Source organism: Chelonia mydas, chromosome 14 (genome assembly GCF_015237465.2).
Source record: "Chelonia mydas isolate rCheMyd1 chromosome 14, rCheMyd1.pri.v2, whole genome shotgun sequence".
Classification (NCBI taxonomy): Eukaryota; Metazoa; Chordata; order Testudines; family Cheloniidae; genus Chelonia; species Chelonia mydas.
In genome coordinates this window covers 15,279,816-15,306,658 of record NC_051254.2, presented here as the reverse complement: position 1 = coordinate 15,306,658, position 26,843 = coordinate 15,279,816, and the positions used below count along the sequence as shown (strand labels likewise).

General features: G+C 51.6%; 2 protein-coding genes across 18 annotated transcripts in view; one reads left to right on the top strand and one right to left on the bottom strand.

The window, feature by feature from the left end:
* The window catches only part of RECQL5 (RecQ like helicase 5), a 60,842-nt gene extending 42,439 nt beyond the window's left edge, over positions 1 to 18,403 (top strand). For 4 of the 12 annotated variants that reach the window (XM_037914315.2, XM_037914314.2, XM_037914318.2 and 1 more), the window contains 12 exons: positions 1,698 to 1,925; positions 4,671 to 4,770; positions 7,080 to 7,116; positions 8,445 to 8,503; positions 8,662 to 8,735; positions 9,359 to 9,452; positions 10,039 to 10,179; positions 12,043 to 12,719; positions 13,020 to 13,098; positions 14,172 to 14,420; positions 14,984 to 15,056; positions 15,197 to 18,403. In XM_037914315.2, the coding sequence (XP_037770243.1) occupies positions 1,698 to 1,925; positions 4,671 to 4,770; positions 7,080 to 7,116; positions 8,445 to 8,503; positions 8,662 to 8,735; positions 9,359 to 9,452; positions 10,039 to 10,179; positions 12,043 to 12,719; positions 13,020 to 13,098; positions 14,172 to 14,420; positions 14,984 to 15,056; positions 15,197 to 15,297 (1,912 nt within the window). In that variant the 3' untranslated portion in view covers positions 15,298 to 18,403. Of the gene's footprint in view, positions 1 to 1,697; positions 1,926 to 4,670; positions 4,771 to 7,079; positions 7,117 to 8,444; positions 8,504 to 8,661; positions 8,736 to 9,358; positions 9,453 to 10,038; positions 10,180 to 12,042; positions 12,720 to 13,019; positions 13,099 to 14,171; positions 14,421 to 14,983; positions 15,057 to 15,196 lie in introns of those variants that run through there. The other 8 variants (XR_006285873.1, XM_037914316.2, XM_037914317.2 and 5 more) reach the window with 8 other exon arrangements.
* The window catches only part of MYO15B (myosin XVB), a 137,958-nt gene that overhangs the window by 4,002 nt on the left and 107,113 nt on the right, over positions 1 to 26,843 (bottom strand). For 5 of the 6 annotated variants that reach the window (XR_006285871.1, XR_006285870.1, XR_006285869.1 and 2 more), the window contains 8 exons: positions 25,858 to 25,954; positions 24,876 to 25,024; positions 23,704 to 23,825; positions 22,189 to 22,322; positions 21,556 to 21,689; positions 20,988 to 21,128; positions 6,888 to 7,073; positions 1,076 to 1,160 (listed from right to left, as the gene is read on the bottom strand). Coding sequence is in view for 1 of the 6 variants with exons in the window: in XM_043528668.1 (XP_043384603.1) it covers positions 19,237 to 19,296; positions 20,988 to 21,128; positions 21,556 to 21,689; positions 22,189 to 22,322; positions 23,704 to 23,825; positions 24,876 to 25,024; positions 25,858 to 25,954 (837 nt within the window). In the remaining 5 variants the exon portion in view is untranslated. Of the gene's footprint in view, positions 1 to 1,075; positions 1,161 to 6,887; positions 7,074 to 18,419; positions 19,297 to 20,987; positions 21,129 to 21,555; positions 21,690 to 22,188; positions 22,323 to 23,703; positions 23,826 to 24,875; positions 25,025 to 25,857; positions 25,955 to 26,843 lie in introns of those variants that run through there. The other variant, XM_043528668.1, reaches the window with a different exon arrangement.

Sequence of the window (26,843 nt, the reverse complement as noted above, 5' to 3'; positions counted from 1 at the left end):
TGCTAGGTTTCAAAAACGTCCTCACTCCCCGTCATCTACCTGAAAAGAGGACTGCCTGTTTCTGCCCTCTCTAGCCAAATCAGATGATGCTTTCACCAGTTCAAGCGTGGGGTGCTTTTGGAAGTGGGGGTTTCTCTTGCCCCTGTAGTTACTGAGCATATATATGTATACTGTAATATAGACACATCTTGAGGAGCTAAACTATCTGCCTTGGAACTTCTGGCCACCACTGTTCCCTCTAAGCTATGTGCGTGCGCATGCAGATCCTAAACCGCGCGTGCACGGCGAAACACCGCGTGCACAGAAGCACAACAGTTTGCACAGAAGAAATTTTTTGCGCACACGGCCTGTCAAAAATTAGAGGGAACATTGCTGGCCACCCTCACATGCCTGGTTGCTAGTTCAGTATAACTGGTTGGGCAATATTGCCGAGCAGATGGCCGGGTTTTCATTGCTCACTAACATGCCTGTGGAATCCTTGTGGAGATTTGGCCATCTCTTTTGTCCCCCAGGAGGGGTATGTCTGCTCTCTACCTGGGACTGTGCCTCCCAGCCTAGGTAGACAGACTTGCACTTGCTCGGCTCAAGCTAGTACACTCAAAATAGTGGTGTGGACCTTGTGGCAACTCGGGCTTGACCCCCCAGGGTCTGAACTCAGGTGGCTAGCCCTAGTCTTTGCCAGAGCTGCAACGTCCAGACTGCCACTAGCTCAAGCTCCACTAATGCAAGTGTCTACCTGTGCTGAGAGGCTCCAGCTGGGTAAAAGAAGTAGCCTATCATCCTTTGAATTACCACTGTGATCTCTGTAACGTAAAATAAATGAGAAGCTCACCAATGTGATCTGTGGACCTACCCCAAACAGTGAGCGTCTATGCAGCAAAACTGATCTAAATACATGTTTATCTCAGAACCCCAAACTGATCAAATGGCTCTAAAATGGAACATGTTTATCCGAGAGACCAGAACTAATACAAGTGTAGGGGACCTCTCTGTGAGACTGACTCAAGGCTGTATCTTGTGGCTCTGCTCTGTCAAAAGTCCATAGTAAAACTTGTGGGTTTTCAGTCAGACTTACCTTAAACTTGGTAGTAAGGTGTTGACGAATCCACGGCCACAACGTCTCTGGCTCTTCCGTTGTTTCAGCAGCCTTTGCGATCTCCCTGGTCCAAATTCAGAACAAAGTAGTCTTTGGAGTATGAATAAACTAAACAGGCCTATTTTCCCCTTCCACTGAGCGCTCCATACACATAGTGTAAGTGGAGCTGAATTTCTGCTTGTGCAGCATATTGGTGTGTGTGGTAATAGTGTGTGTAACCTGGGGGTTTGGGGTGGCTGTCTGTTTGCAGTGGCACTGCCTTTAAGAGTGAGTATTCAAAAGCGCCCGGTGTTGGCCTGACTGTGCTCTTATGGAGGTCAGTTGACTTCAGTGGGGGAGTTAGGTCAACGCTGAGAGCTCCTGAAAATCCCTCCTGAAAATCCCAAAACAGATGAGTTTGGGACAGCCCCATGTTGCCGTTGCTATGGTGATTCTCTTCTCCCCTCCCCACTCCACCCCATGTTGCAGATTTGATCTGTAGTATTAGGTATCTTCCGAGACTGCTTTCACCCTTTCCCTGCCCCCCATACTTTACCTCCCCCTTGCAGTAATTGTTCTCCCATCAGCATGTCATTGTTCCCTTCTTTCTCTCGTCTCCTAGATGTCGCCATGCTGCCATAGCAAAGTACTTTGGAGATGTCACCCCCCCTTGTAACAAGTGCTGTGATTACTGCAAGAACCCAGGAGCAGTGAAAAAGCAGCTGGATTCCCTGGAGCTTATCAGCAACAGCTGGAGCAGAACCTGCATTAGACCCACAGGTTCCTCTCGGGACACCTATGACCCAGAGCTATATGAAGGAGGGAGGAGAGGCTCCGGAGGCTTTAGCAGGTTCGGATTTGATTGCTGAGCCTCCCAGAGACTGCGGCGTGTTCTGTTGGGGAGGGTGGAGCTCCTCCTCTTTGGACTGCCCTGCGGCCAGCCCAGCTGCTCCTAATTTCAGCAGATATTTCTGTGTAGTATTTTCCTATCACTTATGGCCTCAAGGCCAGGAACTTTTTTCCATACGCTGTGGCTGGCTCAATCAGATTCATATCCCTGGGAGCCAGAAGCTGTCCTCAGATCATCTAGAACAGGGGTAGGCAACCTATGGCACACGTGCCAAAGGCACCACGCGAGCTGATTTTCAGTGGCACTCACACTGCCCGGGTCCTGGCCACTGGTCCAGGGGCTCTGCATTTTAATTTTATTTTAAATAAAGCTTCTTAAACATTTTAAAAGCCTTATTTACTTTACATCCAACAATAGTTTAGTTATATAGTCTAGACTTATAGAAAGAGACCTTCTAAAAACATTAAAATGTATTACCGGCACGCAAAACCTTAAATTAAAGTGAATAAATGAAGACTCGGCACACTACTTCTGAAAGGTTGCCGAAGCCTGATCTAGAACAATTGATGATCCCACAGAATGTAGCTGGTTCAAGGAACTGACCTAAATTTTGCATCTGAGCTGGGAGACAGAGGAACTAGACTTTAGAGAGACTGTAATCAAGTGGCTAGCTCCAGACTTTTCCTAGATTCTAGTCCTAGCACTGACTCACTAACCTAGGGCAAGTTGCTTAACCTCTGCGTCTCCGTTTCCCCTTCTCTGTAAAACGGAGATGGGTGTTGGGAAGTGTGATTAAATCTATATAGTGCTTAGCACACTTGGATGATGGTGCTATACACATGTGGGATGGTGGTGGTTGTGGTATTAATAATAAATTATAATAATAATATTTATTTATTAATTTTTCCCCAATCTGTAACTCCTATTTTGCAAGGGGATTTTGTGTTTGAAAGCAAAAGGCTGTTAGCATTGCTGGGCTACAGCCATCATGTGGTCAGACACGGTGCAAGCTTCTCTGCACACTTCTACCTATACAGCTCTGTCAAGATCTGCAGCACTGACTGCCGTTCTAGCCTTCTGCTTCTACAGGTTGACACAGATTGGTAGCTTCATTCATCAGATGACCCTGGCAGTAGGATGAGGCCAAATTACTAGTGACCCTAAGCTGTACAGTAACTCCTCGCTTAATGTTGTAGTTAAGTTCCTGAAAAATGCTACTTTAAGCAAAACAATGTTACGCTAATCCAATTTCCCCATAAGAATTAATGTAAAATGGGGGTGGAGGGGGTAGGTTCCAGGGAAATTTTTTTTGCCAGACAAAAGACTATATTTTTATTTTTATATATATCTATCTATATAGAGAGAGAGATATAGATAGATAGATAGATATACACACACACACGCAGTATAAGTCTTAAACAAATACACAGCAATGATGATTGTGAAGCTTGTTTGAGGTGGTGAAGTCACAGGGTGGGATATTTCCCAGGGAATGCCTTACTGCTAAATAATGAACTAGCACTCGGCTGAGCCCTCAAGGGTTAACACATTGTTGTTAATGTAGCGTCACACCCTACAAGGCAGCATGAATGGAGGGAGGGGAGACAGCATGGCAGAGAGAGACAGAGACACATCCTGTGTGTGAGGGAGATGCGCATTGCCCCTTAAGTACGCTGACCCCATTCTAAGTACATTGCCTTTTTAAGTAGATCAGCAAGTTGAGACAGCAGCTGCTGATAGCAAGCTCCCTCCATCCTGAGCCCTGTCGTGTCCCCCTGTGCTCTGTGGAGATGAGGTACAGGAATGGGGGGAGGGGGACACCCTGACATAAGCACACCTCTGCCCCCTTCTCCCCCCATTCCCCCCGCAGAGCAAGCAGGAGGCTCCCGGGAGCAGCTCCAGGGCAGAGGGCAGGAGCAGCACACGGCAGTGGGGTGGGACAGCTGGACTACCCAGCAAATGGTAGCCTGCTGGGCGGCTGCCGCACAGGGAACTTAGGGGAGCGGGGAGCTGGTAGGGGGGCTGCCGGTCCACCCCGGTTCCAAGCCCCCCCCCCCAGCTCACTCCAACAGGCTGCTCTTCCTGCAAGCAGTGGACAAAGCAGGTGGCTGCCAAACAACATTATAAGGGAGCAACTTTAAACGAGCATGTTCTCAAATTGATCAGCAAGGTAACAATGAAACGACGTTAAGTGAGGAGTTACTGTATTGGAACCCAGGACTCCAAAGACAAAGGCTATTGCTTTAACATAAAAAGAACAGGCGGACTTGTGGCACCTTAGAGACTAACAAATATATTTGAGCATAAGCTTTTGTGAGCTACAGCTCACTTCAACAACTAAATTTGTTAGTCTCTAAGGTGCCACAAGTACTCCTTTTCTTTTTGCGAATACAGACTAACACGGCTGCTACTCTGAAACTTGCTTTAACATAGGGCACTGCTTGCTACCTACTTCACTGATTTTGTGCTGCTTGGCTGTACCTTCTGTTCAAAGCTGTAGTGGTCACTGAGGACCCAGCTGTGCCAACCTTACTCGCTGTTGTTGATTTTAGTGGACTCTTAGTTGAGGAAGTACTGCTCAACTTGATTAAGGGTGGCAGAACTGAGCTCTAAGGTGTGTTCCTAAAAGTCAGTTAGAAAACACCTTCCTGATGTGATTCAGGTTTTCTAAGGCCTTTAGACCAGCTACCGCTCCCTCTGCAAGAATTTGTATTCCTCTCCTAACTCTCCTGCCTTCTCATCCAGGTATGACGAAGAAAACCGTGGGAGTGGGGATGAAGCCAGTGAGGAAAATCGGAAACGAGAGTGGTACAACTTCTACAAAAAGCAGATGAATCTGCGTAAAGTGAGTTGACATCCCTTCTCTAAGAGATCCGAGGGCTTCTGGCCTCTGTGCAGTGTACCTGCCTCTATTGCAGACATAGCAGCTTCCTGTGACTAGCAGCAGGACGATCAATGGTGTAATGATCACCCCAGAAAGGCTTTATCGAATGGACATGTTGGCAAATGAGAATCAGAAGTCTGTAAATCTGAGAGCTAGCATAGGCCTCTCTAGTTTTACTAAATTCAGATATACAGGCCTTGTCTCCAGACTCTGGACCAGATTCTCTCATGCCAGTTTTTCTGTGGAATGGGGTGCTCAGAAGAGGAAGACTCTCCACAGTTTCCTGAACTAATTTGTCCTGAAGCCATTCTGCCTGGGGGGTGTTTTCCACCTCCCACCTCAGTCCCTCTGATCTTCCTTGGAGCTCCACCAAAAGTCAGAGCCATCTGCTCAGATTCAGGAGCCACCTGACTATTCCTCCTGCTTCCTGGAAATATGTTTCCATTAACATTCCACAGTGCAAAGTAACCTCTGCAGAAAACTTAGCGCAATCTTGAGTCCTCTAAGGATTCTTCCAGAGGCTGGGGGTGCAGAGGGCTGGATGGTGGATGCATCTCCAGCTGGCCCTCCGACCGATTTGCAGGTGGAGATCTCTCCATTGGTAAGGGGCAGAGTAGAGGGAGGATGTGCTATGAAGATTGTTGATGGCTCCTGTCCCTCTACAACTTATTGCATGGAAAAAGGTGAAGGATCTTGGGGAGTGATGGGATTCTTGTAAATGGAGACTGGCATAAAGGGAACTAGCTTGTTACATATAATAGATCGGACCATTTTTGGAAAATAATTGTGCTGGGCCCTCTTCAAACTTCTCTCAAGGCCTGTAATTTTAAAACCGCAAAAGCTCAGGGTCTCTGATTAGTCCGCGGGGTTCAGATAATTGAGTGAATAGTAGCTTTGCATCCAGCTAGGTGATAAGTGTCTGATAAACTTGAAGCCTGCATTTCTGCTCCAGGAAGAAGTGGAAAGTACAGCAGCCTGTGTCTCTGCCCTGCAGGATAAACCCCAGCACAGACAGATAAAGAAAGGCTGCCAAGATAAAAACCAACAGTGCAGAGAAATGGCACCATCTGCCCCTCATTCTTCCCACTTCCCTCCCTCAACTCTTATCTTCCATGTCCTGCCCCCACCCATCTCCCCACAGGGGATTTAATGACTGTTACTGGAGCAGGGGGATGAACTCGGAAACTCACCAGTAGACTTACCTATATTTAACCCTCTGAACCTCTGGCATCATAATGATAATACGTCATCCTCCTATGGAGCTTTTCAGCCCCAGATCTCAATGCTTTAACACGAACGAATATAGCCTCATCCCACCACTGTGATGACAGGTAAGCATTACTCTGGCCCATCTGCAGCCTGGTGTAATAAGGCACAGAGAGGTTAAGTGACTAGCCCAGGGTGTCTCAGTGAGCAGTGCCAGTGCTGGAAATAGAATCTAGCAGTCCTATCTCCTAGGGCTTGTCTACGCAAACAGTTAGTTCCCAACAAGCTGGGGTGTGAATCTGCCCCACACTAGCCTGCCACGGACTAACTAACTGTGTGGACCCTGCTGACATGCATTAACAGTTCATTGATGTGCTTTGATCTAGCCCTCTTTGAAATGGGATGAGCTCAGAGCACATTAATGAACTGCTAATGCATTGCAGCAGGGTCCCTGGGGACGTTTTGTCAGCGGTAGGCTAGTGCAGAGTAGATGCACATCCCAGCTTGCTGCAAACAAATTGTTCATGTAGACGCCCCATGTAGTCTTCTGCTCTGACCGTTAAACTGCATTTCCTACTAGCATCGCTGTTGCAGTACTGTGCCCGTAATGTCCTCAGCTCCGTAACGGTAGCTGTTGCTGCATCCACCCTTGCGCCTTGCTGCTGCTTGATCTGGCTTCTATAAATTGTTCCAACTGTTGCCTGTACTACATGGGTTTGATCCCCCTTCCCGTTTCCCATTTATGTGAAGAAAATCTCCTTGATGTTATTTACGAGCTGGCCCCTGCCCTACTCTAGTCAAGGGGATCCTGTCTGCTTTAATATTTGACTGGCTTCAATCAGCCCCTCTGGCCTTTGCATTGCAACCCTTACCTGCTCCCCAGTCTCTTCTGTCCTTTTTGCTGCCTTTCCCACACCTTTATAATTTTGGCATCATCCTTCCTGGAACAGGTGGTTGGAGCTGCGTATAGGGTCTCTCGTGTTCTCTGTAGTCCTTCATATATGTTGCTCATGATGGAAATGTTTGACCCCTCTCTCTCTCTCTCTCTCTCTCTTTTCCTGCAGGGCAAAGAACCAGAAAAGGATGACTTTGTCCCTCCAGGTAGATCTCTCCATTGCTTTATAGTTTTACCAGATGGTCTCGATCAGTGAGAGAGTTCCATGGGGAAGGGGAACACTGTGGTTCATAGATACTAAGGTCAGAAGGGACCATTATGATCATCTAGTCCGACCTCCTGCACAGCGCAGGCCACAGAATCTCACCCACCCACTCCTGCGAAAAACCTGGTTGCCTTATGTAACATCAATATCTGGGAATAACAAAGAATGCAACTTAGTCCTCCCCTGTGGCTGGATGTTCCACAAAGAGGACACCGCTGAATCGACCCACGCTCCAACTGTTGGGCACCAGGACCAGAGCAGTGGGTCCCTGGCTGTGGAACTCCTTGCTACAAGAGGTCGGTCTAAGCCCAAATCTGAGGTTGTTCAGGTCAAGTTTAGATTGCATCTTTCTGATACAGCCTGCCCCAGAGGGACACCTTTTGATCTGGGCTTTCGGCCTCTCTAATTTTGTGCCACGTTTAAATATCCCAGTTCTGGCCACTGTGTCAAACCGGAGCACAGAATTCGTGCTACAGGCCAAAGGGGTGCCCTACAGCAGTGGCTCTCAGCCTTTCGAGATTATTCTACCGCTCTAAAGAGTCTGATTTGTCTTGGGTTCCCTCAAGTTTCACCTCTCTGAAAAACTTAGAAAATGAGAGACACAAATGTCACAGCACACTGTTACTGACAAATTGCTGACTCTCATTTTTACCATATAACTATAAAATAAATCAGTTGGAATATAAATATTGTACTTACATTTCAGTGTATAGTCTATAGAGCAGTATAAACAAATCATTGTCTATGAAATTATAGTTTGTACTGACTTACTAGTGCTTTTTATGGAGCACTCTTGTAAACCTAGGCAAATATATAGAGGAGTTGATATACCCCCTAGAAGGTGGCTAAGTACCCCAGGGGTACACATACCCTGGTTGAAACCCACTGCTCTACAGAATATGTCGCTCTGCTCAACTCCCCCCATTCCCCATCCCCCCCTGAATGAGGTTGTTTTTTCTGAGAATTGAAGGCCCTGAAAAGGGCTCTCTGGGACTGAGAGCTCTTTGACGAGCAGCGAGTCTTGTGCTTGTGACACAGACGTACTCACCTTAGTGAATTCTAACCTCAGCTTCCTCCTGTTCTTGAACTTATCCTCCCCACACCCCCCCCCCCTCCCCAAGCTCAAGGGGAACTTTGTAATGGCCCGTAGGTGGGAGGGCAATTCCAAGAGATACCTTACTAACACCCCACCTGGTAAGGGTGGTGGGGTGGTATGGCGAGGAATGGACAGGTGGAGAGCATCTCTTTAAAACATCACTTCTCTGGTAGATGCAGGCTGCCCCCTGAAAGACGCCGCCAGCCGGAAAATCTCCAAACTCACGGTCAAGGTAAGGAAAGGCCTGCGTGAATTCACCCCCCTGCTAGTAATTTTTGTCTGAGACAGGCCAGAGATGCTGCCTGCTCCTTCCTGTCCATTGAGGGGGTGGGGGAGAAAGGCAGTGTCATTCCTGCAAGAGGATCTCCTCTCCCTCTCCTTTGGTTTTAGGCCCGAGAACACTGCTTGAAGATGTTGGTAGAAGCTCTGAGCAACAACCAGAAGGCAGCCCCGACAGGACATGGGTATTAAACAAGGCACAGGAAGGGGTAGAGAGAGGAGGTCCTGATAACAGGGCTTTCCTTGCTCTGAGCAAGATCATTGTGTGCAATGATCACCCTTGTCAGTGAATCACCTCTGGGGCTCTGCGAGAAGCCTGACATGCAGTGCTCTTCCCTCCATCCCCATTCATATCTCCTTGCTGGGCCCCCCAGCTGAGTTCAGCTCCACAGAGCATCACCAAGTCCCCCCCGAAAGTGTGCCGAGCCTCCTGGGTTCTAGTCCCACCAGCTCCATTTATGGTGATTCCAGGGCTTGCTGTTCCCCTTTGCCCCACCAGAGGGGGAAAGCGTATTACACAAAGTCCATGCAGACCCACACAAACCAGAGAATCTCCAAATGTGCAAGAGGAGAGAGTTGTGCTTTGAGGTAAATCTGCTGTGCCCCGGCCAGGCACTAAAATGGCCCCTTGACCACTACCTCCAGTTTTTACACATTCAGGCTTAAATCCCAGCCCTCACCCAACCCAGACCCTGACCCCAAGGATGCGAATTCTTCACCCTTGCGGGACACACTTCACCAACATGAGCACTCCTTTCTCAAGTGGAGAGCAGTGTCCTGCCTGAACTGACCCCAGCGTGTGTTGCAGGTCAGACCCTCCCGCCTGTGCCGTGGAGATGGAGTATGAGGCTTTCAGAACCAGCAAAATGTCCAACTTGTACAAGGCAAATGTGCTAAAGAAGGTAGGGTGCTTGGGGGGGTGTGGGGGAGGGGCGGGGGAGCTGCTCCCTCCCGTTCCTGGTCTCACCACTGCCTTAGGCCTTGAGCATGGTACGTGTTAGACTCAAGGGGCGTGTTCCCGCTGTGTGTTACAGCTCTCGCTCTGCCCTGCTTACCTCCCTCAGGCTGTTTCTTCCTGGCATCCCTTCCAGGAGGAGCCTTTATCTCACTAGATTCTCCCTCCCTGTTGGCTGCAGTCCAGCTGTTGATCAGAAATCCACCTGGGGCCCTTCCCATCTCAGTGAACATCCATGAAGTGCTGTAAAAAAACGTCTCCAGCCATTGGAGAGCAACCTAGCCTTAAAAATAAAAAGGGCGGGGGGTTGCCCCGATCACCCTGTGGCTGCACCATCATCACATGGTAGAAATATCCTGAGTTGGGTGAGGCAGTTGGCTCGAGCCATCCTGGGGTAATTCATGGCCGTAAGGCAGGAGCAGCCCTTGGTGGAGACCTGCTCTTTGCCAGTGAGGATTGCGATGCATGCTGAGGAAGAGGGAGACGTAAAGACTCCGCCATTGGGCGATGTTCTTCTTCTCTTCCAACCCAAGGTAGCGGAGATCAACAAAGCCTCGAAAGAAGGGGAGCTGTATCCAGCATCTGGGTCAGGAGCTGGTGGCGGCGGCAGCCCCAGGACGAAGTCTGAACCCGCAGCTGAAGATGGCTTTCTCCCTGCATCCCAAATCTATTCGGTGAGTACAGGTGGCTGCTGCACGGAACGATGGCAGGGATTGCAAAGCCTGTTGCTTGGAAGTACTGTGGCTGTGTAAAATAGGACGTGCCCAGCTGGCTGTATGAAAACGCTGAACGCTTGATCTAGAAACCGGCCCAGGCAGGTTTTGGCTAGGCTGTAAAACATGCTTGAGGTGAAGCTGGGCAAAGAGGAAAAGGTGACCGATGGGTTTGGGAGTATGGTTCTTTGCAAGGTTTGTTGCTTAGTTTTGGCTGAGTGTTTGTGGTGGAACGTTTTCCCTCCCATCCTGCTCCTCCTGCACATGGTGCTCTTGTGGTGAGGACAGCTCGACCCCCTTGTCATGCTGGATCTCCTGCTTATTATAAACATAATTTATTTTCAGACTGTATTTTGCCGAAGAGGCTCCCCTCCTATCTAACTTGTCATCGCTCAACCAAGCATGCTGCCCGTCCCCGTATTCTGGGGCTTCAGCTTTCCTCCACCCCTGTCCCCCTTACTGTGCAGTCATGACTGCTCGGATGTGTCTGCTTCTGGTTTTAGACAGTGTGTGCTCCCTGAAAGGAGCGTGCTGCAGAGCGGCACCATCACAGCCGGCAGACCCAACACTTGACCTAGCAGTCATTGGCAGACTCCATTCAGCAATACTAGACTGGCTGGCTTAAGCTCTGTAGCTCACTACCCATCGCTAATCCCTCTCCTCTTCCGCTGCCAGGCCCAGCCCAGCCCCGCGCGGTGGTGGATGAAAGCTGTTACCATCTGCTGGCTTTTCAGTAGCTCTGTGAAGTGGGTTTGCTGGGCTCAGTACAGCGAACAAGTGCTCACGTTGCAGAAACCACTCGTGGTACTGCCTACACCTTTGTGGGCAGCCTCAGCAGAGAGGCTGCAGGAAGTCAGAGAGTGTAAGGCTGGACTGAACTATCCCTCAGCCAGGGGGGTGATTCCTCCAGGTCAGGGTGAAGCACTTTGGGAGGGGAAATACGTCCTGCTGCTTCCTGTGCTGTGGGGAGCTCAGTTGGCCAGGGCTGCGAACCTGGCTTCTTTCCCATTCGTTGGCAGCTCCTGCACATTGCTGTAAGCAAGGGCACATGGCTGGTGTGGTTCATGGATGACCCCAATACCTCTCTCTTGTGTCACAAGAGGGAGAGCCTGGCACCCAGCTGCCTGCAGTGTGCCCCAGTGCAGCCCCTCTCCCAGCTCCTCCAGAGCCTCCTGCTGAGGTTCTGGCTGTGTTTGTCCCCCATCTCCTGTGTTTGTCATATACCCATCCCATCCATGGCCCCATGATGTCACAAGATCTCATCAGCCTCCTCCTGGCTCTGGCCAAGATGGCCATCCATTCCAAGCTCAGCAGGGAGGTTCTCTGTGACTAGAGGGGTCTTCTTCCATCCCCTGGGCATTTCTTGCCTCTGGGCAGCATCCACTGATGCCTTGGTCCCTTTTGCAGAGCAGTGGGCATTGTCCGGTGTTCTCTGCTCGGTGTGCCCATCCAGTTCCCTTGTTCTGCACCTTTGTCCTCCAGTTTTATCATTGTTTGGCCCCAGGGAATCACTTCTTTTCTGGGTCATGTGGCCCCTCCTTCAATTGAGGGTGCAGGCCGTTAGGTTGGTGGCTCTGCCCACTGCCTCCTTGAACTCTGACAGACAGTACCTTTCACCAGCCATAAATTCACAAGTCAAAATTAAGCCATCTCCATTGACTTCTGACTAACCCTCCTGTGACAAACCATGTGCACGTAATGGAAGGAACCAAGTCTCCATTTCATGTGTCCTGGGGGGGCGTGTAAACAGGGGGACAACTTCCTTGGCAATGCCTTTGTAACCCTCTAGTCCCCTCCCTCTGTCTCCTTCCCTTCTCTTTGTAGTTTAAACCCAAGCGGATAGGAGCTGGGTTTCGAAAGAGTTCCAGCTTGTTCCAGACTGCAGCCGAACTGCTGAAGACAAAGGAGGAGAGTGATGCGACGCCTGTGGAGGGGGAAGTAGATAGTCCAAACGGGCAAGGTGATCGCGAATGTGATTCAGAAATGGCCAGAGTCTCTGCCGTCAAGAGCAAAGAAAGGGTGGCCAAAGTAGTACACGAAAGTGCTGTGGAAGCAGTGCAGGCCCATGACACGAAGGGACAGCAACCCAGTCCAGATGCAGATGCCTCCCTGTGGGATAGCCCTACCAAGAAGGCAAAGCTCACCAAGAAGCAACAGCTGCTAGCAGAAGCAGCCAGAAAAGAATCCCAGAACATTTCCAAATTCTTCTCTCTCACCAAAGCTGGACTTAAAACCTCAGGATGTGTCACAGCAGAGGAAGACGATTGTCCTGTGAGTGAGCTAGCTCAGTCTCTTTCTCAAAGAGAATGTCAGGAGAAAGAGGAACCTCAGGAAAATGAAGATGTCTCAGGAGGCGCTATGGCCAGGCAACCCCAGATGGAAGCCCATGAGTCACGGAAGATGAAGGAAGCACTGACTGAGAGAAGTCAGGACTTGGAGTCGAAACACGACCCTGGATCTGAAGCCACGCAAGCAGGATTAGATGGTCAGACAAAACCAAGGTGAGATCTCCTGAGATCCTGCCCCATTCTTTCGTGTTTTGCCCAGTCCATCCCACAGTGGTGTCTCGTTAGCTAATTACACAGGCATCCCTTTGTGCTGCATTGACGGAGAGCTGCCATGATAGTATTTAATCGGTGTTATAACTGAGCTGGTCTGGGCAGGGCGTCTCGTTCACGCTTTACTGCAATCTCTGCCACTTGCTAAATATCAGCCTGGTGATGTCTTCATCTCATAGCAAGTCCCTGTTGTTGAATAATCAAACCAGAAGAAATGATCTTGTCCTTTCCCTCCATCCTCAGCTGTGATGAGGCCGGTATAGAAATCGAAACAACCTGCACAGGGGAACGTCAAGGCAGGAAGAGGCCAGAATCAGATGAGGTGAGACCTTCCTGAATTTCATTTTCCTCACCTCGGTCTGCTCAGCTTTGTGCCCAGCTTCTCTCTGGAAATGCCATGCCTGGTGTAAACCTCACCTGGCAATATCAGTTATCCAGATGTAGTCCAGTCCCCACCCCAGCAGAGAGCAGCAATATGGTCTGTGTGGGAGCCTGCACTAGGCCTGGGATCTAGGCCTGGCTCTGCCACTGATGCTCAGCGTGACTCAGGCAAGGCACTTGTGGCCTGGTTCTCGGAGGTGCTGAGTACCCACAGCTCTGACTGAAATCTGTGGAAGTTGCGGGTGCTCAGCACATCTGGCAGTCGGGCCCATCACCTCTGTGTCACCTTCCTCCTCTGAGAGATGTAGACAGTGATACCTACCTGGTAATTACCATTGCCCAATGCAAGTGCGGTGCCGACCCCTCCGTTACAGATAGCAAAGTGATGCTTTATCAGTTGACGGCAGCAGCCAAAGCTGACCCTATGGACCAGTCAGTACTGGGTGGTCACGTAGCAAGGGCAGAGCTCCCTGACTTGCAGCCCCAGCCCAGGGTTTGACATCTGTGACCGCCCCGAGACCTGGCTCTCTTGGCTGCAGCACCATCCCCATGCTTGGGGTGAATTTGAGTGGGGCACTAACTGTTTAACTCAAAAGCAGAGCGAATTGCCCTTGTGGATCTATTCAAGGCCTGGTTTCCTGCAGAGTCTAGCTAGGTTCACCCCAGGGGATTTTCCCAGTGGGTATCCAAGAAGATTTCCCCATCCCTCTTTCCTCCAAGCACTTAGACACAGCAATTTCTGGGGAGGTGAATCCCACAGGATTTCTTCTAAGGCCCCTTTCCTGTGTGACGGGGACAGCGGGGCTGCTGAGATTAATGCCTCGAGTACCTTCCCCGTGACTAGCCCAGGGCCGGGCTCCAGGGGACTGAGCTGGCTAAATGTTTTCCTGCATGGAATTCTCTATGGGAGCAGCTTGCAGGGTAGCATGGGGATGTTTCTGCCTCACATGGCAGCTTGGGCCTAGGAGTCTGAAACTGCTGCATGAACGGCTGCTCCTCTTCACGCTGGTCTAGGATCTGGAGAGCCCTGTGACAAAGAGGCTGCGGGCGGCAGCATCTTCCATCCTGTCACAACCAGAGGGCAAAGGCATGGGCCCAGTGAAGAAGAAGGTGACTTTTGATCCGAGTTTGTCACAGGTTGATAAAGAAGGAACTACCAAGACCATCCAGCCAGCGACCAAAGGCGTGTCCCTTAAAGAGACAGCAGATATTGTCGTCAAATACTTGACCCCTTTCTACAAGGGTGGTAAATTTGCTTCCAAGGTAGGGCACAGACAACAGCTTTCTCTATCAGGAGGAGACCAGAGCTGTGTCTCCTAAGGCCGTTTGGGACATGGGGTGAGGGGTTCATGATGCTGTTGGGTGTTCATATTTAACCACAGGGTCTTGCTGCTACTTGGTGGTAGGGTGTGTCCCCACCTGCCTTAGTGACCCAAGAAGTGAGACCCGTTCTGGAGAGGAATGGTGGGTGGTGACTGCAGTTCCTGACTGCCACGGTGCTACGGTGATCACACTTCGGATTTTAAAAATCAAAAACTGAGCTGGGAACTGAAAGCAAATTCAGCCCTTGGCTGTTTCTACCCTGAGTGGCTCAGGGCAGGGACTCTCTCTTACTCCACATATGTACAGTGCCTAGCACAACGGGGCCCCGAGCTCGCTTGTGAACGTTAAGCACCACTGTAATACAAATAACAATTGTTTCTGTTCTGGCCTGATGGTGCTAGAGGCCATGCAGAGGCATGCAAACCTACACAGATTGTGTGATGAGAGGGTGACTGCAGCCATGGGTAACCTTCGCTCTGCGCTTTGATTTCTCTACGCTGCAGGAACTGTTCAAGGGATTTGCCCGACACCTCTCCCACTTACTGACTGAGGAGAAGAATCCCGTCCGCAAGGCTGGTGAGTCGCCACCTGGGGGATGTGACTGTGGGGTGGTGTCATGTAGACAGCTGGGGATATACTGGTGCTAAATGGCCTGGGCTAGGGGGGGCTGTAGACTCTGCCAGAGTCTCCTCAAAGGGGATGTCCCCTCTTTGCAGTGAAAGAAGAAGCACAGAGACTCATCAAGGAGTTTTTCAAAACCCGAGTCAGGTGTGAAAATGAGACAGACTGGCAAGCGCTGCCCAGCTCAGAAACATGATGCCGGTTCTCCAGCGATTTCCATTCCCGGCTGCAGTCAGTGGAATTGAAGGCTCACGGAGACATGGGAGTTTTCCATTCATGTTGCTGCTTGTTCTCCACGGCATCTGTGCCATGAGTGTGGCCTTGAGAACATCTCTAGGGAGGTGATCCCTGGGAATTTGTCCATGGAGCTCCTCTGGTGCCTAAGGGACGATGAAGTCCTTCAACAGCCCTTGCTAAGAGGTCTGGTGTGTGTCAAGGCTGCATAGCTCTGTGGCCTCTCTCAGCCGGGCTGTGGTGCATCCCGCTGCTGCTGCTGGCTGAGAAAGGCTTAGAATTGCAGACTCTGATTCCAAGTTGGGTGTGAATCCTGCTTTTCCCCCCAGGTGTCTCTGACCCCCCCCCCCCCCCCGTCTTTTTATTTAAATGTTACCAATAGAAGCCTTACGCTGAAAACACGTTCAAATGCCCACGCTTTGCTCAGGGTTTGTATGATGGGAGCTGATGGTTAAGTTCCTAGAGGGGATAGTTTATTTTGAAAAAATGTTTAGGTTTAGACGATGGGACGTCCAGCGTCTCCTTTCCCAAAGCTGGGGACCCCCTGCAGGCTTTATTTAAAAAAAAAAACCCACACCCTGAATTTTGGTTTTACTCTGGCCAACTCTGTGTGTTCTTTAACTGGCATGGGCATTAGTGCCTTAGCCTGGACAGACTGGAGGCTCTCTCGTCGTCCCCCACCCCCCATTGGTTGTGCATTATAAGGGGGCAGCACCAAAGTTGATGCACTTCCCTAGTATTTGCTTATAGCCCCCTGATGCCCTATCCCCTCACTGTGCCTAAACCAGGGACTTAGGACAGAGGAGGCTGCTGCTGGTACAGCCAATTACCCACCCGGTGCTGGGCACTTGTAGACCCAGTAGCTGTGGTGCATCTGCTGCTATATTTATGCGAGGGCCTGAACTGGAGGGAGTCAGTGAGTCATAACATGACCCTAGTGTGCCCAGGTTTGTTTTTTACATGTAGTTTTTGCGGGGCTCTGCCTTGGCTCTCTGCTTAGAGAAGATACTGGCCTTGCTGGCATTAGTCCTGCTGCAGGATCAACCTGCAATCTCAGAAGCCAGGAATGGAACAGTCTTCTGAATAGCTTGTACTCGGGGAAACTGGGCTTTTATATGTTACCGAAGGGTGTGCGGTAAACTGACAATAAACTGAACGTCACAGTTACAATGGGCTCTCTCTACCTAGTTCCTGCTGTTTCATTACACGGGATGTGCTCAGCAGCTCCTGGTTACCTTACTGAGCACGCACGGAGCGTTGCACTGTGAACACCTGGGTAAAAGCAGAGTCACTTGTCCCTTGAACAACCAACTGATGAACTGAATGTTAGGAGCTGGTGGCTAGGAATGGGCAATAGTGTTTGGAACACCCTTAGAAGTAATTAGCTGCTAGCTGGAATCTCTGTGCAGACCTCTTTAAGAGCCAGCCTCCATTGGCAGCTAGCCTGAGTTTCCAGCAGCTCTAGCTCCGGTTAGTTTTTGAGGGGTGGTGTAAAACAGACAATGAGTTAACTGTGCATTGTATGTCAGATATTTCCGCTTTTACCTGGGCCCTTGCTGCTTGAGCTGCAGCAGCATGTGGGACTTCGCTAAGTAGTGGCTTTCAACACCCCGATGCTCCAGAACTGCGTGGTCGCATGGCAGCCTTTTGTGCTGCAGTAAGGTAAGTACTTTACATGCTGTTATTATTGTGCACTAGCATCTTTCAGAAGTGGCCATAAAATCATCTGGCCTCTGCTTTGCATTGCCATTAAAAATCCCCTGGAACTCTTTCTGGGAGTAGAGGATTGCCTCCCTGTGCTTAGCCAAGACTTCCCAGCACGGGGGTTGTTCTGTTGTCTACCTACCTTTAGCGCTTGAGGCACTTGGTCCGTAGCTTGTCAGTCCATGGGATCCTGGTGGTTTGCTTTTGTTCCGTGTTCTGTACCTCCCATGAGAGCTGAAAGGGATAGGAGAATCTGCCTCCTTCCATGCTGACTAGTGGGTCCAGCCAGGAAACATGTAGGGCACCCCCTGGGGTGCGTGAGGGGGATTAATAGGTTTCTAACAAGAGAACTGGCAAAGGGCGTTAGACCCTCTGCTGTCAATTGTAGTGTTTCTCTTCCTCACAGTGCCCTGGGAGAAGGGAGGGTGGGGCCACTTTCAGTTAGAGCTCTCTCCTGCCTGTGTGGGTGACAGAGAATATACAGGCAACAAATCTAAAGCAGCTGGGGTCAATTCAAAGGTGAAGGTTGAATTGTCTTGAGGATGGTTTTGTTTTTGTTTCAGCTAATGGTTAATGTTATACTTTATACTGTGCTATATTTAATAGTTAATGTTATACGTTGCTTAGGGAGAGGACCAGCCAACAGAACTCCTGGCTTCTAGTGCCAGCTCTGTTACACAATGAAGCAGAAAGCCATTTAAGCCCTTTGACAGAGCGGCGGATCCTCTTAGCACATGGGCTGCTGGGGCCAGAATGACACTGCACTATAGCACTCTCCAGATGAGGCTCTTTCCTAACCCTTCCTTCCTTCCCACCCTGCAAGAGGTTGTCGTGCCCCTGGCAAACAGCTGGAGCATGGGCAGCTAGAGTGCAAGATTCGTTCATGGCTCAAAGTGGGAGCCATCAGCACCAGCAAGGAAGGCCTTTTAGCCTCTGTGCCCATGTAGTCATTGGAGTTAGTTACAGGATGGACACTTGGCTACCAGGAACTGCTGCCTTCCCCAATTCACATCACATTATCCCCAGTGAATTCCTAGTGGGGGGCCAATGTTCATGCGTCAAGCATCGAGGCCGGCTTTCAACAGCCGGCCCAAGGGGCCGTGTTCATTCCCAACCTGCTCGTGCTTGTCAAACCTCCCAGAAAGTGCCCCTGAGCCCCCACTAACAGAACAGCCTCTTTGCCTAGTGCACGTGGAAGCCAACGGTTTTATTTTCATAGCTCCAAAAACCGGAAGGAAGCGAGACTTTAATAATTTATTGGTTATTAAATATTTCAGTGATTTTTTTCCCCCCCACAGAAGTGTAAACACCTCTCCCCCAGCTGGAGATCTATAGTAATAAAATAAATTAAGGATTTATTTTTACATTCTGATTTTTTTCCCCTCTCTGTTGGGGAGAGCAATTTGTATCTTAGTTCGCTGGGCAAGTAGTCATCATTTAAATATACAGCTGTGTGGTCAGACGGAGGTCTTTAGATTAGAAAGAAAAAGAAACAGCCTGTCAGTAAGAAATCGAGTAGCAGTCAACATTCTTACCATTGGCACGCAGGGTAATTGCACATTAACACTCACGGACCTGCTCTGTGATACTGGTGGCAGTTCTTTGACATTAAGATAAGAGGTGCTCTCAGGAATTTAATGCCAGCAAATGGAGTCGTATCACAGCCCTTTCTTTGCCTTGGTGATGCAAAATCTCTGGCAAGTAAGTACCAGACTCCCCTGCTGCTGCCACCATGTGTGAGTTTATTGTTCGTGCAAAAAAGGACTGCAGTACCTTGTGTCCCTGGGCTGCCCCTCCCCACCTGCTTGTCGCAGTTTGTGAAAGATCAGGGCCTTGTTCCGTTGTGTGCTCTGCTCTGGCTGGGGAGACCGTGCAGCTCCAAAGGACTCTGTGAATGGGCGTGACGTGCAAACCGAGCCTGGGGCAGGAAGGGATGAGGAGCAGCACTACGGGGGAGGTTCAGGTTCTGGCGCGTGGTGGTGCAGAAGTAAGGTGACCAAACAGCTTGGACGAGAGACTGTCAAGGCCGTGGCAGCCTTGGAAAGCAGGAGAGGGGAGTGTGCTGTAGAACAAGGTGGCTGGAGAGCAGGATCGTGGATGGCGCTTGCCCTGCCACAGGCCAGAGTGAGGAGTGCTTGATAAGCTGTCCAAGCGGAGGAAAGCCTTGTTCTGCTTAGCTGTCTTCCAGCCTGGGTCTCTAGGGCTGAGATTCTCTCTCCTGCATGATGACTGTGATCGTATGGTACAGTTCCTTGGCCTGTCAAGATTACAGCCCAGTAGAAGTAGTTCCCTGTTTACCCTGAACACCACAGCCCCGCCCCATCCTCTTCACTTCCTCACCTCTGCTAAGGTGGAAATTTGACACCAACAGAGGCTACATCCAGCCACCTACCTCTGCTAAACCAGCAGGGCTGGGCTTAAACCCCAGGCCTTCTCTTGGCAAAGCAACTGCTGCTGTTTTGTGGGGGGGGGGGAACCATTTTAACCCTTTCCAGAGGCCCCCTGCAATGCCACTTCCCTTAGGTAAAATCATATTGCTACCTGTGATCTCTCTTTTAAAGATCTAGCCCAGTACTTCAGAACCAACATGTAACCCAGGTGACAAGAGAAATGCTTAGACTCTGGTCGCTGGCTATAAATCTTAAGGGATTTGTTTATTCCGCTGTAACAGGGGGAGGCAGGGAATGCCTGTTCTGTGCTGCTCCAAGAACGGGGACATTCACTGAATCACTACAAGGTTGGTAGCTGAATGAGGGGTCCTAATTCTAGCCTTCCAAAAAGTGAAACTTCAGGCTTATCTTGGAGGGAGCCCTGAGTAGCTGGGGCACTCCAGCGACTCTGCACTCTCCCCCTGTGTGGATACACTTCAGCGTGCTAAGCTCGTACTGTGGAGTACGAGTATCCACACAGGGAGACGCTGGGGCACTTCAAATTCATCCCCTCGCTTCCTCTGCACTCTGGCTGTCAGTGCTGGAGCTGTAGGGTGTAAGTGCCAGTTCAGGCAGACAAACCCTCGCTAACTCTGAGCACGGGAGGTGCTAAAAATAGAAGGGTAGCTGCCCCCAGTTGATTCCTGCCTGAAACCCGAGGGATGTACTCAGGGCGGTTAGCTCCTGGCACCGCCTCAGCTCCATGTCTGTCTGTAGCATGCTAGAGTAGGACCAGCTCTGGCATAGGCATACCCTAGCATCTCTGTGTAGATGAGCCCGTAGAGGGTTAGCAGCCCCAGAGTCTGCTGCTGGAATTATAACCCCTACACTAAACTAACTTCTCCTTTTTATTTCATACAATCCGTTAGGCAGAGAGCCAGCTCCAGGCCTGAACCTGTTCCTTACGCAAGGAAAAGCCATCACTAACTTGGAGGCAGTTTTCCTGTTCAAGGCTTTAGGAGCTGCCATTTCCTCCCCCAACCAGGGTCCAGTGTTGCACGCTGCACCCTCTGCAGGAGCCTGCCTGACTGCTGGTCTTGCCCAGCAAAAAGCCTGCGAGCTCTCCTATCAAATGTGAGAGCGCTGCAGATAGTGCTAGGGAAAGTGATGCTGTGTCCTGGAAACCTCGGAGGATCACAACCAGGGTAAAGGTTGAGGAAAGACATTTCATCTTTAAATGAAACAGGCCACTTTGGATGGGACATGACCCATGATGGGCCATGGAGTGGCTCTAGCCAGCCAGTCTCTACTACACAGGGATGCCCTTGGGTGAGTACAGTTCCCAGCACAAAACCAGCCATGCCGTTTGGCTCAAGCGGGAGCAGTGGATGCTGGGAACTGTAGTCCGCAGAGCCCCTATCTCTGAGTTAGGGGAAGGCTCTAGTGCAGTCAGTCTCAGTTGGACAAAGCATGGGCCCCAGTGGGCTGGAGAAACCAACTGAGACAGGGTTAAATATCGTTCCAATAACTACGTTCATTGACATGGCCAGTAGCAGGCACTGCTCAGGGCTCTCTTTACCTGTTGCAGTTCAAACCACATGGTCTGAGGATTATTCACAGAGCCATAGTTCACTTCCAGGCCCGGCACCCCGGAGTCGTCCAAAGGCCGCAGGGTTCGCATCCTCTGCACCTCCTTCAGCGGGATGCAGCAGCAGCACTCCTGTGCCCAGGGAGAGAACCCACCATCAGAGGGGCTGCTGCAGTGCAGGACATGGGGGCTCAGGAGGGAGTGCTGGAAGGAGCCGAGTGCCCTCAACTCCCCACCTCGGGAGCAGGCTTTCACCGCAGTCCCGTAAATACAGAACGTTAAGGAAGCAGAGCTCAGCCCTCGAGCCTCTTCAAAGCCACTGCAGGGCTATAAGACACGTCATGGAAAAAACACCGAACCAGGGTAATGGGTCGGTCCTGGTGCCAGCTTACCTCCACGCTCGCTGGGGGGGTGGCAGGGAGTGGACAAAGTCCACTAGTTTTGTTCCCTGCCGTGGACTCCGACTTGTCCAAGAGCCAGAAGAGAAAGTTTGCACAAAGCCAATGCACAAGTGGGCTGAAGTAGTGAGTTACTGACCGCGGCGCTCTGGGCAGCATACCTGGGACCTGCTGGCCATGACAACAATCTGGTCCCTATTCACTGCCAGGATGCAGGGTAGAGGAATCCTGGGCTCGCTGCAGCGCTCCATGGGGTACAAGTTGTAGCCGAAGAGGGGCAGCTGAATCACATGCTCTGCGGGAAGGGAGACTGTACTAATGCTTATGTCCAAAATCCACAGAATGATACGTGAGACAGCGCTAAACGCTCATCCACCCAAGCACTTGTTTGCAAATCAAACAGTGATAATGGCAACTCCCCGTCCCCTCACTGCAGCCCACACTGGCTTTATTCATGCCCTGTCCTTTGAAGAACAGTAAATACGCACAAAACCAGAACCCTTTGAAAAGCTCTTAAGGGTTTTGCATGGGGCCCTAGCAGGCCTCTAAAGAGAGCCAAGACCAGAAGTGGGGACCCTCTATGATGAATGCCCTGGCCCCAGACTGAGTGGGGGACTCAGGTTCCCTGGTCCTGGGCTCATCAAGGCTTTAAGGATCATTGCCAACTTTGCAAATAGCACCTAGCGGCAAACAGGAAGCCAGCATAAAGGTGGCATCCACTAAGCCCAAGCAGCAAGCAGTGCTGGGGCTCTTCCCTTTCCTCTCCCAGGGACCCCTCTCCACAGTCGCCTCACCTATGAACTGGATTTTTGCCTCCTGCTCTCCGAGTGGGTTCATGGTTTCCAGCAGCCGGTTGACTTGGCTTTGGAGAACCTGTGGGTTGATGAGCTGGAGCACGGGCTTTGGGGCATAGTCCATCAACTCCTGACTAATCAGACAAGCAGAGCACATAAGGACATGTCTGCACAAACAGTTACTGCAAGGCAAGCTGGGGTGCAGATCTATGGCGCACCAGCTGACTGCATACTAACTGTCCCTGGGGACCCTGCTGTGCGCCAGCATGCACTAGGAGACAGGGAGTGCGCATCAGCAGGTTCCACATGCACCGTTAGTGCGTGGCCGGCTGCAGTGCTGTAAATTTGCTCCCCGCCTTGCTGGGCAGTAAGCGTTCACTTAGACATGCCCTAACTCACTTCCATGGGGGGTTAGTAGAGAAGAACCACGCAGGACTAGTTGAGGGCATCGAGAGGACATGAGATCAGTTTCTAAGAGCAGCAATGGGGGAAGGTGGACTAAGTTATGCTTGAGTTAGACACAGATGAAACAAGGGGGACATCAGCAGGAAAGAAACGTACCCACCAGCAAAGGGCAAGCCAGCACCCTGTGAAATAATTTACTTCCCAAAGGCAACGAGCACTATTTGAATGAAGGTTGCCACACTGCGATAGAACTACGTGGTATTGCGTACTTGTATAGCTAGCCAGTGGGGGCTCCGGGGCCACCAGTCCCCCTAAACCAAATAGCACTTTACACCTCACCCCCGTCCTGGCTCACTGGAGTGCCTTTACGGCTTCCCCCTCAAGCAGACATGCCTGACCACCTAGCACCTCAGAGCCAGGATGGTTCATCTCCACCAGCGCTGGCTTATGGGAATTTCAAAGATGCTTCCACCTCTGCAAACATCACCCCATTCTATTCCGGGTCCAAGGACACTGTAAGGGAGCCTGCAAATGAAGCTCACAGCTGGCGGAAGGAATCTTTGTCTCTGTGCCCTTTGTCCCTGCAGCCTCCTTTAGGCAACCTTCATCCATATTTATTTAGATGCCTAAATATGTATTTTAGGTGCCTAATGTTAGTGAAAATGTTGCCCTAATGAGAGAGAACAAGGGAACATTCAATACAATTGAAAGGCAGTGAGTTTAAACCAGATCAGAGGAAACCCTTTGTACTCAAGTCGTCGTAACCTCGCGGGACTTTCTGCCACAAAGTACCAATGATGGTAAGAGCTTAGTAGAATTTTTTTTAAAAGGTGTTACATGGCTACTGAGAATATTCACAGGTCAGTTAAAAGTAAGAGGGATATAAACCCTCATGCTTCCAGGCATGAGCCAGCCATCAAGTGCCTGGGGTCAGGAAGGAACTTCCCCTACAGGCAGGTTATTCCATAATTATCCACTGCAGGGTTTCTTGCATCTTGGTTTGAAGCATCAGGTGGGGCTTTGAAGCATCAAGACAGGACTCTGGACTACCCAGAGCACTACTCTGGTCCATCCTGGCTACCCCTGGAAACCCTACAGAGACAGACTTACTTGGATGGTGGGGAGCCCAGTCCTCTGGCCCAGTGCTGGAAAAGGGCCATGGTGCCCACCTGGTTCTCCAGTTCACTGTTGTAGTTCAGCAACAGCTTCCCTTCCAGGTAATCGTGCTGCACCTGAGAGAAACCACAGCACAGGGGCTCTGGGGAAGCTTGCCAGCCGCTAAGAACTGGCCTGGATGGCCTCCCGTGGCAGAGGCCTGGAATCTGCACTGCAGGGAGTTCTTATTGAGAGTGCACTAGAGCTGACACCTAGCTCCCAGCCCCATTCTGGCAGGTGCAAATAGCCAGGGATGGCAGGAACCCAAAGCAAAGAGCTCTGCTTGTCCTCACACCCCAGCTCTAACTGGATGTCAGGCCACAAGCTGCAGCCTGGGCCCAGGAGAGCAGGATGAGGGCCCCTCTTGGTTCTCATAGGTACTTGGCCAAAAGGCACCAGCAGCTCACTAGTGGGGTGTGGTCTGGGTACCATACAGACCACACGATCGATCCTTGGGCTCCCTGTCATTCACACCTAGCTACCTGCACTGCACTCTTTAGCCTCTTATTTGCACACTGCTTCACAGACCCCATGGCGCTGCACGTGAGCCCCCACAATGGGACGGGGATCTCTAGAGCAGCTTTCTCCAAGCAGGGGAAGGGAATGAAGAGGAAGCTGGAGGCGTCTGCTCATTGATACCAAAACACTAGATTTAGCCAATACAGCTGCAAACAGCAGCCTGTAAGGGTGGCTGCCCCACGCACAGGGCTGGGGTGAGTACTGGGCTCTTCCCCAGGGGGAGAGGGGTCAGGCACCAAGGAGGATCAGACAGTGATGGGAACATTAAGAACATTAGCAGCTACACAAACTGGAACAAAAACCAACCCAGATCTCTTGCTTCAGTCCAGAAGCTGGCTGCCTGACCCCTGCTTTACTGCCCGGGAGGACACAGGGGCTGCTGTCCTTGGATCAAGCATTAGCTATTGGCCACTCCTGGAAGTGGGATACTGGGCTGCATGGATGGTACCTGTGTGAGACCCTCGGAGGAGTTCCCAAGAGCCCACAAGCAGTGTGTGGTTTTCTCTTTGGAGAAGCCCCTTAGCAGTAGGCACCGTGCCTCTGGACTCTGTTCCGTGGCTGGTGGGCCTCAGGGAGCTCGTGCGGATGGCGCTGACTCCGCAGGTTACCTGGCTGTAGTGAATGCTGATATACATCTCGTTCTCGAAGTGCAGGGGTGTCTTCCAGGAGAGCCGGCGTAAATCCAGGATCACCGACCTGTCCTCCAGCAGGTAGTCATGGATGTATTCATCCTGGCGCACCGGCCTCACCACCTTCCCTGTACACGCACAGCCTCGTCACCGCCTCCTCAGAGCAACTCTGAGGGGGGGAAGTGACCCCAGCCACCTGCAACCCACCAGGGGGCCTCTTCACCCCCACACAGTCCCCCAGCATCACCCAGCGCTAGCCACCAGTCATTCAAGGGGAGGACCAGCTTTAGGAGCAAGCAACACAGACCACCAGACGAGGGTCCCCCAGCCCTTGGGGGTAGGTGTCATAAACCAGGGAACCCCAAGCAGGGAGGCACCATCAGTTAAGGGCACCTCCCCAGCCCTCGTGGGGGAAGGGCAGCAGGGGAAGCAGCAGCCATGATACTTTGTGCCGGAGACGCCGTGTTTAGAAAGCAGCCGCCTGCAGCAAACGCCAACAGGCCAGGAGGGACATTCAGCCGCTGCTTGTTCCCATCGCAGCGTCGCTGACGCTGCAGTCTGGTGCGCAGCGGCATCACAACAGGGCCCAACACCAGCACGTGGGGAGGAGGAGCTGACGAGCCAGGCACAGTTCCAGCCCTGTGCTATCCGACGCTGCTCTGGGTCTGCTCCCTGCTAGCAGCCCCAGGGGGAAGCACCCACAAAGGGGAGGGGGACGAAGCCAGGCCATGCCCCCTCCTCACAGTGCACCTTAGAGCTGCCTCTAGGGCGGGCTGGCCTGGCTCACTCTGCCCTACCCCAGTTGATTTCAGCAGCCTGTGGGTCTGGAGCCCTGCGGGAGGGAGAGGGGTCAGAGAGGCTCCCAGCGGAGCCAAAGCCCCCCGATCAGGTAACTGATCAGGGGTCCCATCAGGAATCTGACTCTACCCCAGGACAACGCAAACCCCACCCTTCTACTTGCCACCGTTCTTGCTGGCAAAGAGAGTGAACTCCTGGATCTCCTCCTGCTCGCTGATCCCCATCTGCTCGCAGATCTCCCGCACCACTTCCCCAGCCACCTGCAGCCAGGGAGAGAGACGGGAGGTTTTTACCCTCGGGACTGGGCAAACACCCCTTCCAAAGGGCAAGCAGATGCTGCTGGGCTCACTTCCTGCTACGGAGCGGGCGTATCGGGGAGCGGAGAGCGACAGAGCAGAACCCAACGACGGGGTCTGGGCGCAGACATGCCAGCTGGCCTCTGGGGCTGGTGGTTTCTCTATCCCTACTCGAAAGGGGCAGCAGCAGGGAATATTTGTTTGTTCAGTGAATCAACCCTCAAAAAGCCCTGACGCTGATTCACAGGGGATAATTCCGACTCAATTCCAATGAGCCCAGAAAGCTTGGAGTACCTTTGCCCTGGGCAAGGCTCTGGGAGCAGCCAGGTAACTTACAAGCCCAGCCCAATGAGAATGGGGTTCTCCTGTCCTCCCAGTTCTGGAGGGGAAGGTAATGACTCAGACAGCTCCCTGCTAATGAGTTTTACGCAGACACATGGCCCCGGGGGCCTCCCAGCACAGGGTAGATGTACAGTCCCGGGGGCCATCCAGCACTCCCGGCACGGGCGGATGCACGGCCCCTAGGAGGCCACCCAGCATGGGTCAAACACACGGCCCCAAGGGGGCCACCCGGCACTCCCAGCACGGGGCGGACACACAGTCCCGGGGTTGCTCCTGGCATGGGGCAGACGCTTGTGAGTTGTGCTGGTGCTCTCACATCCCAGGAGGGAGCTGGGATCAAGCCTGGTGCCAGCCGACACAGTGAGGAGCCAACCAAGTCCCAGGCCTGGAATCATCTCCTGGCTCGGCTCTTCCCGGGAGCAGTAGGCAGGGGCTCACCCATGTGGATGGGTAATGCTGCCCATCTCCCCGGTGCCCTAGAGCCTGGACCAAACGGGGTCGGTGGGGGCAG